Here is a 19,540-nt window from a genome sequence, read left to right as displayed (position 1 = left end):
GACAATTTGGAGCTCTATATCTTTGGACTGCATCAACATATCTTGATGCTTTCAATTGCATTTTAAAGAGGAGAATCTCATCTTTAAAATGATATCATGTACTTGATGATTGGATGTACAGTTTTGGACAATTTCACTGTTGAAACGCTGTCGGGAATTGAGATCTGCAGTTGGATCTCAATGCCAAATAGTGTTTTCAACAGTGAATAGCTCCAAGACTGTAAGTAAAATCATCAAGTCCCTGATATCATTTTAAAGATGAGAGTCTCTTCTTTAAAATGCATTTTAAGGCATCAAGATATGTTGATGCAGTCCAGAGATATCGGCATTAGTAGGGAGGACGTACTAAGTACGTCCTCGGCTACTGAAGTGCCACCTTGGGAGCACGTACAGTGTACGTGCCTGGCAGCGAAAGGGTTAAAAAACCCGGTTTCACGGCAGAGAGCATAAAACGCTCACCGCCGCTCCTGGCTGGACAGCTTTCTCACCCATTCAAATGAATGGGTGAGAGAGTCCTGCAGGTTTCCGTCTCCTGCCTCTGTTTTGTGCAGGAAACGGAAACCTGCAGAATGGAGACCGGGCGCAGATGTGAACGAGCCCTTAGTTTGGCTCCCCAATGAACGCCGTAAAAATGAAACAAGTCAAAAAAACAAAAAATTACTCCAGCATGCCCAATTATATATAAAATATAACTTTTACTTCAAAAATTTAAAAACATAGTACAGACATGGATCCAGTCACGTACAAAAAACAGAAAAGCTTACGCGTTTCGGGAACAAGGATGAGGTCCCTTATTCATAGCTTGACCTTTTTTTGCAAAAATGAAACCCCTAGGAACATGACACAAATACAGTTTTCTCTAATTCCACTCCATTCTGAATATTTTCCAGCTTCCCTGTACATCGCACAGAATATTAAATGGTACCAATATGAAGAACAATTTCTCCTACAAAATTAAGCTCGCAAACAGAAAAATATAAACTGAATTGAATGGAAAAATATGGCTTGGAGAAAGAAGCAAAGTTCTAAAGATGGCAGCAGAGGGAGGGGGTTGTAGTGTACCTTATCCGGTGTGTAGTCATTGTTGGACTTGTCGCTTCCATTGTGACTAGTGGTTACAACAAGCGGCAGAGCCACAAGGCTTTTCTTTACCACAGCTTATTGTATGTATTTACAGGATCGACTATTGCTGGACTGGTTTCGATTTCACACACCATACTATTTTATAGAATTTATGGAAACAGCTCCAGGGCTGCATACTCTGAGCCGACCAGCAGGTGGTAGCAGAGTACACTAAACCAAGCACGGTACTGATATAAGTTGCCCGAACTTAAAATGGCAAAAGAGGTTGTTACGTAGGCGGGTGTGACGTCACGAGGCACGCTGAATTGCAAAAGTCAACGTGGTTTTACCGGAAGTAGGAAGTGAAACGTATAAAACGTGACAGAGCAGTGAACGTGAGTATAACTTACCATGTAAGCCTCATACTAATGGTGGGATTGCCTGGTTATATGTGTGTAGCGGCTCGGGAAGGGCGTGCATTATACAATGGTAATCTCGTGTGTGGACAGTGTGCTGTACTGTCACCGTAAAGTAACTATTGGACTGTGAGGCTATGCTGCTTTCTGAGGGCTACTAACATGTACATAGCGCTAACGCTATGCAGTTAAGGAAGCCCCATTCCTTTAATGTGAATACGTCCAGAATAATGTGCTATCTTTACAGTAGTTGGTTCTGCTGATACACAGCTCCAGACCCTCTGCATAGGCCCACCACAAGCCGTCTGGGAGCTTGCTACATAGTGTAAGAGTCTATTCACACCTTTCTGTTTCAAATTTCTGAGCACTATATTCATCATATGACATATCAGCAGCAGGCAGCATTGACATAATCACTATATCTGGTCTTCGTCTCATATCTCATTTCTATGGAAATAATAGCTTTGTGTATGGCGCTAATTGTCACAGTCAAATAAAAGATAACTTCTGATGGAGTGCAGTAAGCTTCTGAGCGCCCTTGAGTGTTGACTGTAGGCAGCAAGCCTGACAAAAGGGGAGAATTCACCTTAACTACATCAGCTGGCAGACCTGTATCAAACAGCATGTTTAGAGAGGACCTTTCATGTCCTCAGGCACATGCGGTTTTATATACTGCTAGAGAGCCAATAGTGCGCTGAATTTGGCGCACTGTCGGTTTTCTGTTATGAGCCCCGGGGTTGGAGATATAGGTGCCATTATAATGGCAAAGATCTCTGCCCACTCTCAGAAGGGAGTCCCTGACAGTCTAGCTGGGTTGTGAGCAACACGTCCCCTGGCAGTACTTGTACACAGCCCTGTACTGTCAGAGGGGGTGTTCCTTACTGCACAGCGATGATGCTAATTTGTGAAGAATGCCTCCCCCCCCCATAATCCACCCCCTCTGTGCCCGTTTGAACGGGCCCTTACAGTCAGTACCACGTACATCTGGTCCTGAATATTTAACTCTTCTGATGCTGCAATCAGTGGCAAACATCCCATCTGAGAGGTTAGATGGAGTGGGATGTCAGAATATGACAACACAAAAATAAAAAATATATATTTGTCATTGTAATCCAAACTAAATTATAAAATAAAGTTCATGGGGTTGTCTGAGATAAATGAAAAACCTGAGGTAGGGTGAAATAATAAGAGAAGAGAATAATCATATGTACCTTTGGGTCTCAGTTTGGGCAGTTCGTTCCCCTTGCCTCTGGTTGTGGAGACCAGAAATGCAAATGACCTCTGCACTCAGTCACTGTTCTCAGGGGTTACATGTTGGGTACCGTTAGTATCACTGTTGATATATCACCGATATGTAGGCGGTCACTTCTGAGGTCAGCGGCTGCACTTCTGGCTCTGGGCAGTTTGTGGACTGGAAGGAACAGCCTTGTCCCAACTAGTGGTAGGTGAGTATCTTTTTTTTTTTTTTTTTTTTCTTTTTTTTCTTTTGCTCCACACCCTACGTAGGTTAAGGGGTAAAGTCTACATTATTGCAGAAAAAAATTCAGTGTAACTTGTTTCCTGCTCTCACTATGCCTAAGAGTCCAATCCGTGATGATCTTAGACAGTTATGTCTATTCAGGGAAGTTTGTCACGTATAAGCACCACCTATTGGACTCCAGGAAGTTATACTGAATCGTTTCCCACGAAACTATGCATCAATCTGCTCAGCTTTTCCTGCTCTATAAAATGTTGCCTGTGGACTGTACTGAATTTTTAATAAGATGGGGTCCCTTTAAACGGTAAATCTAATTTTTTTTTTTTTTCAGTGCACCACAAAAACAAAGGTATTTAGTATTACTTTACTTTGTAATGTGTGTTTGCCTTATAATAAAAAGTAATATAAGGTAACACAGAAGTCATATAGCACATGTTGTGTAAATACGGTATCAGTTTTACTTATGTATGTAGACTTCAGAATTATAGCATATTTCATACTTGCATTCTGCTATGACAAAACATTGGTTAAAATCCTGAAAATGTTGTGACTTGTTTTCCAGTTTTCAAGCAAACCAGACTCTAGAAAAAAAAAAATGGCTTCTTACACCTGCATTACATGCCGAGTAGCTTTTGCTGATCCTGATATGCAGAGAGCCCACTATAAGACTGACTGGCACCGATATAACCTGAAGAGGAAGGTGGCAGACATGCCTCCAGTAACAGCAGAGAATTTCCAAGAACGTGTTCTGGCCCAAAGAGCTGTAGTGGAGGAGCAGAGCAAGGAAACTGCCACCTATTGTACTGCTTGCAGCAAGAGGTTCTCCACATTCAATGCTTATGAAAACCACCTCAAATCCAAAAAACACTTGGACCTAGAGAAGAAGGCAGCTGAAGCCATTACAAAGAAGGTTGAGATGCTAAATGAGAAGAATTTAGAGAAAGGCATGAAGACAGAGAATGTTGATAAAGACGCCATGAATGCAGCTATTCAGCAGGTTGTCAAAGCACAGCCATCCTCCTCACCCAAAAAGAAAGCTAGCATCGTTCACGAAAGAGAGCCTGGCAAGCAAGAAGAGGCCAGGGCAAGGCCTGACAAGCCACCCAGATTGTTGTGGTATGAACAACAAGCCAAGAAACTGGCAGCTTCAGAAGATACTGCAGAATCTGCAGAAGAGGAAGAAGGTAATACTCAATGCATGTAACTTGTTTAACACAACTTCAAGTAATTCTAGGTTGATGCTTCATAGCCCTTTGTATAAAAACTAAGAAAAAATTGTGTTGGCTATCGCAACTGTTTTAACCCTTAGGGGTTGCTGAAATGATGTGGGGAGATGGGTAGCAGTTCATAATCTGTGAGCTAGAATGGAGAGCATCTACTAACACTGTTTCCATTCTGGAAGGCCTTACACAGAGAGGCCATTGATTATCAGTTGATAATATGTAAAGTTTTATTTCATCTGTGATGGCACTGACCTTTCTAACAAAAAGTAGCATTTATCCCCGTTTCCAAACCTCCTTTGTTGTAGTCCCATGTAGTAAAGACAAAAGCATCATTTTACCCTTAAGGTGGGCATCACATAGTGTAACTTTGATTAAAGTATATGCTTTTTTTTTTTTTTACATTTGCAGATTGGGAAGACGTGGATTCAGATGAAGAGGAAATAGACAGCGATGAGGAGATGGAGGAAGTTAATGGAGCTGATGAAGCCAGTTGTGCACCAGCAGCTGAAGACGCCGCTTCTCCTATTGGAGCCATCCCTATCACGGACTGCTTGTTCTGCCTACATCATTCCCGCTCTCTAGTAAAGAATGTTGCCCATATGACGAAAGTCCATAGCTTCTTTATTCCAGACATTGAATATCTCATGGATCTTGAGGGTCTCATTCGTTACTTAGGTGGGTGGACCTTTTGGTTGTTGTCTTATTATCCTAGCTCTTCACATCCAGCATACATGATGGCTGTCATAGTAGAGGACCATTTGGATGCTTGCTTTATAATGCAGCATTAAAAATAATCTGTCTCCAAGTACAAAATACTAAATTCCATACATTATTTGATTCTGGATGTACCTCTGATTAATTTGATGTTTTTATTTTTTAAATCCATCCACATATTCAAAAATATGGCCCCCGGAAGATTACATTTAAACCAGCTCTTAGTTGGTGGTCATTTTTTAATTTCTGTAGGAAACCAAAAGGTTCCCGTACGCTAGGTCAACAAGAACAGACGCGGATGGACAGACTTAATATATAAACTCCAAATTAATCAGGGGCACAGCGAGAATCAACTGATGTATGTCAGATAGTATTTTGTACTTGGTGACAGGTCCTCTTTAAAATCGTGCATTGTACCTTGGTTATGAGCCTGTATGTCTAAACACTGGTATATATAAAATAAGTAAACCTCTGTATTTGCCTTTGGGTGGAGATCATTTTCCATTGGACTTATTCAGATGAACGTTGCAGATTATGTGTATGTATCATTTATAGCTACATGTGTGGTAGAGAGGTGAATGTCCTTATATTTAGCTGTTTATTTCCTGTTCCTGTAGGTGAGAAGGTTGGTGTAGGGAAGATATGTCTCTGGTGTAATGAAAGGGGAAAATCCTTTTACACAACAGAATCCGTACAAGCTCACATGAATGACAAGAGCCACTGCAAGCTCTTCGCTGATGGTGATGCTGCTCTGGAGTTTGCAGACTTTTATGATTTCAGGTATCTCGGTGCTGATTTTACATAAAAACAATAAACCCTTTTAACATTTATGCCAATCTGGGCTTGCTCTAGTAAACTAAAGATGGATGCAAAAAAGTATTATCCCCTTGCAGCTTTAATATAACACACCCATCTCATTTAGGGGCCAGTCATCCACGCTACTTTCCCTATTATACACGTTATATAGACTTAACAAAATATTCGTTGGAAATTTTATACTCCTTAGTTTTGAAAGCCATATTTTCCTGAATATGGCCACAAATGGAGAAATGTGTGACCAGGAGTATCACTCTGTATCCTCTTTTGTTACGCACTGGCCCAAGTTTACTAAGTCTGCTGCACCTCGAAAGTGGCTTATAATATGCTTCAACTTGGAACTTTTTTGGCACACCGTGGTGTATCTCAACTGTCTTGACAAATTTAGCACCTCCTCCCCCCAAGAAAAAAAAAATCATAAGATTGTCCTAAAGTATACAACCCCTTTCAGGTTTGTACTTGATAGGTCATAATTATTGATATGATAAGGTCAAGTGTCTCAGTAGTGTAGCATTACATGGCAGCCATTCAGATGTAGTGCATGGTTGGGCCAGGTCTGTTACCTGGACCATAAAGAGGGGAATCCTAAGCAGCCGACCTCACATTCTTACATTCATATGCCTTGTAGGTTATATGGACAGAGTGAGTTTGTTTTCATGAGACAAACCCTGTAAGTTAATTATACTTCCTAGTAATTTTCTGTGAAAGTTTTATTTACACAACCTTTTAGCAAATTATTACAAAATATTCCTGGAATTACTGCATTTATGATCTCCACCTTATTACCATTCTTTTATTGTGCAATAGGTCTAGTTACCCAGATCACAAAGAAGGTGAAGATGTAGAAATGTGTGATCAAGAACTTCCTCATGAGAAATCTTTAGAATATGATGAGGAGACAATGGAATTGGTCCTGCCATCAGGTGAGGAATTGCAGACATTTTTGCAGCTTTGATGTTTCAGAAATAAGAAAGCAATGCCCATCCTTAATACAGTGCCCATCCTTTAAATGTGTGTTTATATCTTGTTATTGGGGTTAGAGCTATTGCATAAAGAAGGGGCACGCAGTAAAACCTAGTAACCCCCCAAGCCATCAGAGATGTCTACAGACTCAGCTATCATCTTTGCAGATCCAGGATGAATTTATTATGTTATTTGTGTAATGCTTATTATTATTATTATTATTGTTTATTTATATAGCACCATTAATTCCAATACACAAAATATACAGGTACATATCATACTAACAGTGATCGGCTGGCACAGTGGGGTAGAGGGCCCTGCCCGCGAGGGCTTACAATCTATGAGGGGAGGGGGGTAGAGACAGAAGGAGAGGGGGGAGGCTGTGCAGATGGCGTTATGCAGATAGTGTTATTGGAGGTTGTAGGCCTTCCTGAATAGGTGAGTCTTAAGGGCCTTTTTGAAGCCTGTGATTGTGGGGGTCAGTCATATGTGTCGTGGTAAGGAGTTCCAGAGTATGGGGGATGCACGGGAGAAATCTTGGAGACGGTTGTGTGAGGAGCGGATGAGGGCAGAGCGGAGTAGGAGGTCGTTGAAGGATCTGAGGTTACGTGTGGGCAGGTAGCGGGAGATGAGGTCAAAGATATTTGGAGGGGACAGGTGGATGGCTTTGTATGTTAGCGTTAGTAGCTTGAACTCGATTCGCTGGGCTATGGGTAACCAGTGGAGGGACTGGCAGAGGGGAGCAGCCGATGAGGATCGGGGGGTGAGGTGGATTAAGCGAGCAGCGCAGTTTAGCGTGGACTGGAGGGGGGCGAGGGTGTTAGCTGGGAGTCCATGGAGAAGGGTGTTGCAGTAGTCTAAGCGGGAGATTATGAGGGCCTGGACGAGCATCTTGGTAGTTTCTGGGGTGAGGAAGGAGCGGATTCGGTGGATGCTCTTGAGCTGGAGGCGACAAGAGGTGTTGAGGGTTTGAATATGTGGTTTGAAGGATAAGTCGGAGTCCAGGGTTACCCCAAGGCATCGGGCCTGTGGGACAGGGGTAAGTGGGGTTCCATTAACTTTGATAGATGGGTCGGGTGGAGGGACCATACAGGATGGGCTGAAGATGATAAACTCTGTTTTCTCCATGCTTAGGATGCATTTATGATAAATGATGCATACTAAAATAGTGGTCTTTATCATCACTTTTAAAGTCTACCCACTGACATATGTCAGTGGAGAAATTGGCAACATTTGGTTGCAACTCCTTATTAAAGTTATTGACGATATGAAAAGGGAGTATACCTTTTGCATATCTCCTGTAACTTTAAAGGAACATCATGTAAACACTGTACTGTGTAATGCTTAACACTAGATACTGGGAAGGCATCATGTAGATTCAAAGAACACCAAAGATAGAATCTTCACACCAGACATAACCCAGTCCATCCTCTTGGAATGGTTTAGAACAGTGATGGCCAACCATTTTGGCTTGGTGTGTCAAAATTTGTAAAAAACAAACAAACAAACAACAACAAAAAAAACGAGCGTGACTTGTGTGGTGTGTCACCTCTAGAAAATTCATCATTTTGTGATACTTGTAACTCTAAGAAAACCGATTATTTGCAGTACATGTACTGAATTTATTTGCAAACCCCCTCCCCCCTATCCATGGTGATTGGCTGGCACCAGAGAGGTGAGCCGTGAGTGGAACAGTCCATATGAATATTCATGGTGGTGAACAGGAGACTGTTCTGCTGACCGCTCACCTCTCTGGGTCCATCTGTATATTTATGGCTGTGATGTCTGCAGGTCCCTGCCATTCGCATGTTCTGTGACTGTTCTGTTCTGGTCGGTTGCTGACACTATGTCAGTTTTCAGCGCCCCCGTCAAGCGGCAGCTGCCTGTAGCGCTGACAGGGGGCTGTCTCAGGCTCCAGCTCGAGTCTTTGCATGGTAGGGCTGCTGCTGTGATGTCTGCAGCGGCCCTGCCGAGATCGGGCGCATGCAAACTGACTGGTCAGCGCACACAGCTGTCGACAACACCAGTCCGGAAATTAATGGAGCCAGAGAGGTGAGTGGTGGGTGGAGGACATAGATCCAATCTTTGTTTTTTGTTGTTCCTGCCCAGGTCTTTTTTAGATCATTTTTGGGTTCAGGGAAAGTTGGTGATGTTGGTTGCATGTTGTTTTTATTTCAATATTTTTAGCCTCTCTAAAAACATGGTTTATACACATCACCGTAAAATCCATTTATCTTGGAATTGTTCTGATCTACTAGGCTGGGTTGATATGCTGGGTTCTTGTGACTACTTATTTAAAGAGGACCTTTCACCAGGTCCGAAAAGCCCAATGACATAGATCATCTGAGCAATGTCTGAGAATTTTAGTGCTTTGTTTATCGAAAGGCATACAGCCTTTCCAAAAATATAAGCTCCATTAAAGTGGTTGTCCGGGATAAAATACAAATTAAACCCTACACTAACCTCCCTCCCCAGCTAACTTCTAATTTACTGTTTAAAAAAAAAAAAATATAATTACCCAGATTGTTGGGGCAGTCATGTGACCGCCACAGGCACACTTTCTGATAATCCCATGATGTTCCGCTTCCCCTTGTTTGGAAAACCTCTTTAATATTTATTCAAATGTATGGTTTATTAGTCAAGTGGGCAGTTATTCCATATGTTGTATGTTACCACCCATTTGTTTAATTTCCATGAATCCAAACAACCCTTATCTCCTTGGAGCAACTGAATGTATCTGAACAAACAAGAAAATGCAGAGGGTGAAAGCTCCTTTCCATGTAGCTGTAACAAGCTGTGCACCTGTGTGTTCATCACATGACCAGGGACAGTACATCACATGATCAGGGACAGTACATCACATGACCATGGACTGATTTTTATCCCCTGAAAGTAAGCAGAATGAATGACAGCAAACAGAGATCTAGAAAGCTGTGAAGCATTGATACAGAAAGTATATAGGAAAATTGTACAACTTTTCATTATACAAATGATAACATTTGTCTTTTTGACCACCTTGAAAGTATTGAATATTAGAAATATACTGTAATGGAGGACAATTGCAGAACAATAATTCTTCAGCATACGGTATATTCTATGTTAGCTCAGTATTAAACATTTATTATTTTTGTATGTTAGTGTCATATTCTGGTGTTCAGAAAGATTTAGTCCGAATGTGACCGCCCGGCATCCGCTGTAATAGAGAGGGATAGACGCCGGCACAGGTGCCGGGGCCTGAGACATCGCTACGCTCCTCTGCCCTGCATGAAGCCAGCAGGGGCGATGCTATTCCGCTCCTCCGTCCCCCCGCCGCTGGCTTCATGCAGGGCAGAGGAGCGTAGCGATGTCTCAGGCCCCGGCACCTGTGCCGGCGTCTATCCCTCGCCGGCATCCGCCTCTAGTACAGCGGATGCCGGGTCTGTATTGGCGGCCCCTTCTCCCCCGGGGCCGGTCCCCACCGGCCCCATACCTGTAAAGTTGCAGGCCGGCTCCTGCGCGGCGATATCGCAGGAGCCGACCTGTTCGGGTGACAGCCGGGAGCCTAATGAAGGCTCCCAGGCCTGTCATTGCTATATTAGTATTGCGGCTGGGTCTTTGACCAGCCGTAATACTAATATACAGAATGTCCCATAGACGGCAATACAGTTGTATTGCCGTCTATGGGACTTGCAATCAAGTGACTGCAGGTTTTATTTTCAAAAAATAAAAAAAAAGCTTTAAAAATATATAATAAAAAAATGAAATAAATAAAACTACTAAATTACCTCCTTTCCCTAGAATATATATAAAAGTAGAAAATCATATGTCAAACACATACACAATAGGTATCCCTGTGTCCGAAAATGCCCGGTCTACTAATAGTTTTCCTGTACGGTGAACGTCAAAATCACAACTGCTAAACTGCCGGGTTTTTTTTCAACACAAGGTGATCTAAGCAATAGACATTCCCCAAAATGGTATAACTAAAAAGTACATCTGGCCCCGCAAAAAAAACCACTCTATGCGTCCCCGTACAGCTGCAGGGTCACCTGTCAGTGTGGCCTTGCAGCTGTTGCAAAACTACAACTCCCATATATTAAATATTTTACCATTTTTTGCTTCAAAATTTTTTTTCCCTATTTTCCTCCTCTAAAACCTTATAAAAAAAAAAAGTCCAGTGCGTCTTATAGTCCGAAAAATACGGTAATTGCACACAAGGCAATAAAAAGAATAACGTAATTATATTAAAATTCTTCAGTCAGCTGATGCCAGAAATAAGACTGAGGCTTCAGACATTGCAAGCCCTTTTATTTGTGTTCTGCTTATTGTAGAGATAAGCAATGGGCTGACTAGTTTTTAAAAGGTTTTTTTAAAAGCTGGATCTATTGATTTAAAATTAACAAGAGGAAATAATGCAGGGTTAATTTTAGAAGAGCTTCAGCATTAGGTATTGATTTCAGGTTGAGTAAAGCCTGCATGTGGGGAAATACAAAGAAAACCCAGAAGAGTGGTGATAAATCTCAGCCTATTAGAACCGCAACAAGCAGTTTTGTATTTTTTAGTTTACAGGGTTTTTATGCTGGGTGCCTTGTGTAGAATGTATTAGTTCCTTCTTTTGAATATATTAAGGGGATCAGTCTAAAAGGCAGTCTATCTATTACTCCCAGTTGTCACCCATTTTAGTTTGAGGAGAGTGATTGCAGTGATTTTTCAATTAGATTTCTTACAGAAAGTCGAAATATATCTGCCGCCATGATGGCTGCTTTATATGCCCTGAAAAAATTACCGTTTATGTGTGTGAATGATATTGCATGCTATTTCTATAAGCAGCTCTTTTATATGTCTCCTCTTTAAGTTTAGTTGCCATTTAAATGTCTTCCAGTCTGTCTTTGAGGCTTGGTATTATCCCTGCTGGAGATTAGAATCTGAAAGTATATTGATCTGCCAAAGGATATGAAAAGCTGAATGTAAAAGTCCTGTGCAGTCAGTGTGGCTCAATAAGCTGAGTTATTACTAGCTTACTTTCACTAAGCGAGTGTTTAATCTGTCAGGAACCTTTTAGCAAACTGCCATTTTGTTATTAACAGTGTATGAGAAATATGGCATTTTCATTTGTGTGCTATTGGCAAGATGAGTGATTTTACTGATGGACAGGAGTGAGCAGCTGCTAGTGAAAATGACTACCATGGCTTCATTCTTCATTATATAGCTAGGGGGCAGTACTATAGCATAAGTACTAGAAAATGATCATTATATTCTAAGGACTAAATTGTGGCCATTTTTTTGTGTTTTTACTGTGCTCAACCAACATTACTGTATGAGAAGTGCAGTATGGAATATCTGTAAAAGTAGGTATATTAAGGTGATTCTAGTATAGAGACAGTCTGCTTTAGAATTGGCTATAGAAGCTAGATGAATGTTGACCATTTGCGGGATACAGTGGCATAACTAGGTATGACGGGGCCCCATGGTGAACTTTTGACATGCCCCCTCCCCCCCCCCTTCCTGACCAACACCGAAGACTTCGACCGATCGACCCCCCCACCACCACCACCACCATCACCGCATTCCTGCGCACTCTACTATGCTCCATAGTGGCCCCAGCACACAGTATTATGCCCCATAGTGGCCCCTGCACATAGTATTATGCCCCATAGTGGCCCCAGTACACAGTATTATGCCCCATAGTGGCCCCAGTACACAGTATTATGCAAAGCCAATATACCGAAACGCGCGTCTGGGCGCATTTTCATATGGTGAGACTTATGTTATATTTCTAAGGACAGAATGGTGGTGCTTTATTTTGATTTTGCAACTTTGTATGGCTTTATGTATCAACTTTATTGCATTATTATGAGTTCATTCTCTTTTTTGGGGTTCTTTTAGCTATACCTGTTAGCTTATAGATACATTTATATCACCACTTTTGTCCTTGTTTTTTGAACAAGTTAAATACCTACAATGTATTCTCACTATCTCCATTTGAAGGACAACTATGCACAGCAGTAGACAGTAATATCATAATATATCAAAAGAAATGTACAACTCTATCAAAACTAATATACAGACATATTTGCTAACCCAGACGGCAAGGCACAGATAAAAATCTAAATGTTATTATTATGGTTGCACCATAAAAAATATGTAGTTATTTCTCTTAAAGAGGACCTTTCATCAGATTGGGCACGGGCAGTTCTATATACTGCGCACTGTCGGCTTTCCCGATCTGTGCACCGGGTAAAGCGCTATCGGTACCGTAGCGTTTTACAGTCAGAAGGGCGTTTCTGACACTTAGCCAGGGACGCCCTTCTGCCCAGCAGCGCCTATCGCACTGTACTGTGGAGCGGGGAGGAACGCCCACTCCCTCTGCTCACACAGCTCGTCCATAGACGAGTATTATCAGGAGAGGGAGGGGGGAGTTGCTCCCCGCTCCACAGTACAGCGCGATAGGCGCTGCTGGGCAGAAAGGTGTCCCAGAAACACCCTTCTGACTGTAAAGAGCTACGGTACCGGGACCGATAGCGCTTTACCCGGGGCACAAAGCCGACAGTACACTGAGTTGATCGCACTGTCAGCTTTCCAGCAGTATATAGAACTGCCTGTGCCCACCCAATCTGATGAAAGGTCCTCTTTAAACAAACTGAATGGTGTCTGGTGACTAATCCATATCTAGCTTTCTGTGGGTTAGAATGATCTTCCAAATTGTCCCGCAGGTTCCCATAATTAAAGTTAAACTATATCCGCTAGGTGTTCTAGGAGAATATGTCGACCATTAGCACTCACTCTCAACGTTGGTGCGCCAAGTCTGTGTGTGTTTATATTCTTAAAAGTTTTTCTTTGCTTCTCACAATAAAGTATCTATGTTTCTATTACAGGTGCCAGGATTGGTCATCGCTCACTAATGAAATACTACAAACAGAAATTTGGTTTGTCCAGAGCTGTGGTCTTAGCCAAAAACCAAAAAGTTGTTGGCAGGGTTTTACAGCAGTACAAAGCCTTGGGCTGGACTGGGGGCACTGGTAAGTTGTCTGATTTGCCTGATAATGGTGTTGTAATGAATGTAGTAGGTGTTGGCGTCACACAGCGTTGAGGGGTTCTTCATAAATATAAAAAAAAAAATGTCAGCACTATGTCTTCCACTACCTACACTTTCTAATATATTAACAGTGACAATATGTATACAAAGTATACATTGTACTTCCATAGATGTTTATTCTGGTCAGGGAGGCTCGAGAGATCCCAGATTCACTGTATATAGCCATATCAATGCACTCAGCCTAAAAGATGAGCTTGCTTACAGTGATTTTTATTGCAAGCAATGCTGTACTTTGAGCCCTGAACACAGACAGTGAGGGTGCCTGTATACATAGCTATAGTGTAATTTACAGCATTAATTGCATGGCAAAACCACAGTTGGCTTTGCCATAAATTAACACTATTTTCAATGCACTTTTAAAGATGTGTCTTCTATAGATGACATGCATAGATATCACCTGTATAAGCTAAACAGGTAAAAGATGGGAAGTTTTTTAAGGCAGGTCTTTCCTCTACCATTGTCCCACACTGGTTCAAAATACACCTGAATTATTAAGTATCTGACCACTTAGTGATTCTCACACATCTTGTGATGTCCCATGCTCCAATATTGAAATGTATGCAAATCAGGGACTGCTGAAGGTTTCCGGTATAATATTTTTGGGGGGTGAGTAACAGAGTGTTTGGGCGTCCCTGTCCTTAACGGTCCCACCCATTTTTCCAAAATCACCATGCACCAAAAATGCACCCACATATGTGTTAGACAACTGGTATGCCTATTTTAGCTAATTCTCCACTATGTATATAGTGGAAATACAACTACTTACTTTTTATTTCCTAATGCTGGAAAATTAAAGTAGAAAATTTTGTGTGGGAGTGAGATAGTTTGTGTAGCTGCATGCAACTCTCCTGTTTTTGTGATAAAAATCACCATCTTGTTAGACAAGAGGCCCCGTCTACTCTGTGCTAGGTGCTGCTGCACTGCTTTTCAGCTCTCTCATATACACTCTTACCATTCGTCTGTAGCATTAAACTAGCATAGATGGCACTGCCGTGCTCAGCCATATGCATCTGATTGAACTAGACCTTCACCATGTATTTCTATAGTTCAATAGTTCATTTAGTTCACATGACACATTCCCTATCAGCCTCCTCAGAACACAAAGCTTAGTATTGTATGGCTTATTATAGGCGCTACTGTAGATCTGCTTGTGCTTTTTAAAATGTATTGGTACCATACACTCACCGGCCACTTTATTAGGTACACCTGTCCAACTGCTCGTTAACACTTAATTTCTAATCAGCCAATCACATGGCGGCAACTCAGTGCATTTAGGCATGTAGACATGGTCAAGACAATCTCCTGCAGTTCAAACCGAGCATCAGTATGGGGAAGAAAGGTGATATGAGGGCCTTTGAACGTGGCATGGTTGTTGGTGCCAGAAGGGCTGGTCTGAGTATTTCAGAAACTGCTGATCTACTGGGATTTTCACGCACAACCATCTCTAGGGTTTACAGAGAATGGTCCGAAAAAGAAAAAACATCCAGTGAGCGGCAGTTCTGTGGGCAGAAATGCGTTGTTGATGCCAGAGGTCAGAGGAGAATGGCCAGACTGGTTCGAGCTGATAGAAAGGCAACAGTGACTCAAATAGCCACCCGTTACAACCAAGGTAGCCAGAAGAGCATCTCTGAACGCACAGTACGTCGAACTTTGAGGCAGATGGGCTACAGCAGCAGAAGACCTCACCGGGTGCCACTCCTTTCAGCGAAGAACAGGAAACTGAGGCTACAATTTGCACAAGCTCATCGAAATTGGACAATTGAAGATTGGAAAAACGTTGCCTGGTCTGATGAGTCTCGATTTCTGCTGCGACATTCGGATGGTAGGGTCAGAATTTGGCGTCAACAACATGAAAGCATGGATCCATCCTGCCTTGTATCAACGGTTCAGGCTGGTGGTGGTGGTGTCATGGTGTGGGGAATATTTTCTTGGCACTCTTTGGGCCCCTTGGTACCAATTGAGCATCGTTGCAACGCCAAAGCCTACCTGAGTATTGTTGATGACCATGTCCATCCCTTTATGACCACAATGTACCCAACATCTGATGGCTACTTTCAGCAGGATAATGCAATGCCATGTCATAAAGCTGGAATCATCTCAGACTGGTTTCTTGAACATGACAATGAGTTCACTGTACTCCAATGGCCTCCACAGTCACCAGATCTCAATCCAATAGAGCATCTTTGGAATGTGGTGGAACGGGAGATTCGCATCATGGATGTGCAGCCGACAAATCTGCGGCAACTGTGTGATGCCATCATGTCAATATGGACCAAAATTTCTGAGGAATGCTTCCAGCACCTTGTTGAATCTATGCCACGAAGAATTGAGGCAGTTCTGAAGGCAAAAGGGGGTCCAACCCGTTACTAACATGGTGTACCTAATAAAGTGGCCGGTGAGTGTAGGTTATAAGGTTGACATTGAAAATGCTATAAACATTGCAGAGTCTTGCTGCTAGTTTGTGGTTTAAGTGATTGTCCTTCTAAAATAATAATGGTCAAACATATTAAATCTGATTATTAATAGAGCTATAGTCCAGGGAACTAGCAGTGACTGTGTAGCCAGAGAAATTCTGAACTAAGTGAACTCTTCTTTTGAATGAACTAAATCTTAAGAAATCATCAGTCTCTATAATGAAGTAGATTTCCCCTAACTAATATGCATGTATCAATTCAATAGCATTCAATATACTTGTCTTTCTGACATTCCTTACGCCTATTGTGGCACATAATGCCTTCATAGATAAGTAGACGTTTCCATATCCTTTCATATATAATATTTTATATATGACACAATGTAACACTAATTTTAGGGTCATGGAATGTATTTTATAATAGAATGAATGACAATTATATGTTGTGTGGTACTTGAAGTGTTTTTCAAGTCTCGTAAGATTATTCACTAATTCTGTAACTATTTTCTTCCTCTGAAAGGTGGCAGTCTTCAGCATGGGCGTGACATGCAGTATGTGCAGAAAATGAAGTCTAAATGGATTCTAAAAACAGGGATGAGCAATAATGCTACAAAGCAGATGTACTTCAGGCCCCAAGTTCGATTTTGAGGTCTTCATATGTATGGTTAACAGAGATGTGTGGATATCATATGATTCAGCTGTTGCCAGGTCATGGTATACAGTCTTAATCTAGTATACTTTGTCTTGTGATTGATATATCTTCAGATGTGGCATATGGAGGACCCTGCATTTAAGACCTTTCTAGGAGTGCCTTATTGATTTTCTCATTTATAACTGTAACATGCGACAACTGACAACTTTATCACATTGTACAAGACATAAGCAGCAGAGAAATTGCAGATTGAGTACCAGGATGACTATTGATTCTGTATTTAAAGAGGACCTTTCACCTCCTGGGGCACATGCGGTTTTATATACCGCTAGAAATCAGCTTTCACGTTTTGAGCCATTCAGGAACTCCCTTCCTCACAGCAGCATCTATAGAGCTGTGCTGTGAGAGGGGTCGTTACTTACCCCACAGCAATGACACTGACAAGTACTATCAGGAGGGGAGGGAGGCATCCCTCACCACTCTCACAGTACAGCGCTATAGACGCTGCTGTGAGGAAGGGCGTTCCTGACTGACTGTCATAAATGTCCTTCTGACAGTGAAGAGCTACGGTACCGGCACCAATAACTCTTTACTCAGGGCACTGGAACGTGAAAGCCGATACTGCGCTGAATTCAGCGCACTGTCAGCTTTCTAGCGGTATATAAAACCACATGTGCCCCAGAAGGTGAAAGGTCCTGTTAAAAAAAAAAAAAAAAAAAAAAGTTTAATGTTTAAAAAAAGTCAAAAGTGCATGTGTAAGATTAGGGAACTTGGGGTCCTAACATGTGCAGGATCAAGTAGTGACGTTTCCTATGTTTCTTCTTACTTTTTGTTGCTGAAAAGTCAAATAATAAGCTTTTAAAAGCAAATTTACCTTAACTAGTCAGGGAAGTCAAGGAGCAGCATTCATGCGGACGTTGTATTAAATCATCTGTGCAGTGTGACTGACATGTCCTTCACTGTCAGACATCAGCTGGGTACCTTACCTAACTGCTAACCTCACAGGCTGCGATTTCGCATGATGGCGGCTGCTCCTTGCATTTTGTGACTAGCTAAGGTATATTTGCAGAATGTTTAAAAACGAAGAGAAAGCTTGTTGAGGTGAACCATAGGAAAAGTCATTATTTGATGCTGCAACCACAGGGACCAGTCTAGAGAGAAAAACACTTGACAGCTTCTCTTTTAAAGGCATTTCTGTAATGTTGAAAGTAAACATGGAACGTTTCCAGTATATTTTACTGGGCAAATTGTACTTTAGGCCTCAAAAAAAAGTTTCTAATGAATGTTTAATGTTCTCTTAATCTAAATAAAACCATTGCATTATAAAATCTTTAGTATAATTATTGTACACAGAGATAGACAAATAGCATGTACACAGTGGATAAATTCATTGTTTGTATTCCCAACCAGCTTTTTAGCAGCTGCATGTTCTTTACCATGTCTTGGTTATGGGTCATTTCAGGAGCAGCTTACCTTTGGCAGACGTTTATATCAAAAGTGTCAACATTTTCCCAAAACCAATGGAAGAAAGGGCTTAAATTGCACCATTGCAAATGTATAGTGTTAGTTTAGCCCTCTAGGCTATTTTAGGCCTTAAAGGTGTTTTAAATATCAAAGTATGTGTATTCATCAAATAGACCCTACAAAAAAAAATAAATTAGAAATTAAAGTACATTAAAATATAACTTTTAATGATGAATCTAAAAATTTGGTAACGTAGAAAAAAATGGGCTCAATGGCCTGGTCACTACTTAAAATATAGAGTACCCTCGAGTAGGTATGATTAGAAATGGGAACCACCTCCATCTCTCCACTCAAAGAGATAATCAGGTATCCCATATCTAGGAGTATCCGTGTAAAAACCTGGTGATGTAAATGCTGTCAAATGTCAAAGCACGTAATCGCAGATCACTCACAGGGATAGTATGATTAACACAGTGTGCGCCTAGATAATCCCTATATTAATACGTGTCACATTTACTTTCACGTGGTCTAGTAGTCTTGTGAACAGCTATGGTCTCCTAGAGGGACAAATCTATCTCCTACTTGTAAATACGTACATGGTAGTATCCCATATGGAAGATTAATCAATGATTATCCTTTAATATGGACACAAAATACTTCCTCATCTCAGCGTGGTCTTTGATGATCATATGGCGCTGGATCAAATCATGGTAATGATTTGGGTGCAAAACAAAGGCGCATACAAGGATCAGCGAGAACTAAATCTTGGGTATACGCGGTACGTTAGTGCTGACGGAACAATGAAGCAAAGAAGAGGAGGGGAAGCAGTGATCTACAAGTAAGTAGGGGGCAATGATGAAAGGTCCAGGATGATGACGTGGGTGTGCTCTGAGCACAGGGGTAATGCCCCTGGGAAAATGTCTGCAACGATCTGGAAAGAAAAGGTATGTCTACAATAGCTTTTCTAAAGGCTACATGAAGATAGGCTTAATTGAAAATGTAAAATCCCAGTGATAGAATCCCTTTAAGGTTAATATTAATCCTCATCTTTTCCTAACATGTTCAAAATGGCACTTATCAGGAGGATAAAACAGAGGAGACAAAAATTAGGGAGGGAGAGCTGTAGATGGAACTTTCCTTCCAAACGGAGTTGGAATTAGCCGACACACCCAGTTTGTAGTGCTGAAAAATGATTAGGGAATTCACCCATGTAGCAAATTTTTGTTTCAAAATTTCGGGCTTTTGTTAATATATTGAAACATCAC

The 19,540-nt window shown here is 41.5% G+C and overlaps 1 protein-coding gene across 1 annotated transcript; it reads left to right on the top strand.

Moving 5' to 3' along the window:
- Positions 1-1,408: 1,408 nt before the first annotated feature.
- Positions 1,409-18,123, top strand: ZNF622 (zinc finger protein 622). Its single transcript, XM_075270976.1, has 7 exons — positions 1,409-1,457; positions 3,518-4,139; positions 4,587-4,853; positions 5,510-5,672; positions 6,516-6,631; positions 13,526-13,669; positions 16,680-18,123. Exons 2-7 carry the CDS (start codon positions 3,551-3,553, stop codon positions 16,805-16,807), a joined length of 1,407 nt encoding a protein of 468 aa, XP_075127077.1. The 5' UTR covers positions 1,409-1,457; positions 3,518-3,550; the 3' UTR covers positions 16,808-18,123.
- The last annotated feature ends 1,417 nt before the right edge of the window (positions 18,124-19,540 follow it).

Source organism: Leptodactylus fuscus, chromosome 4 (genome assembly GCF_031893055.1).
Source record: "Leptodactylus fuscus isolate aLepFus1 chromosome 4, aLepFus1.hap2, whole genome shotgun sequence".
Lineage (NCBI taxonomy): Eukaryota > Metazoa > Chordata > Amphibia > Anura > Leptodactylidae > Leptodactylus > Leptodactylus fuscus.
Note: the sequence above shows the minus strand (reverse complement) of the source record. Positions and strands in the feature narration are given on the sequence as shown.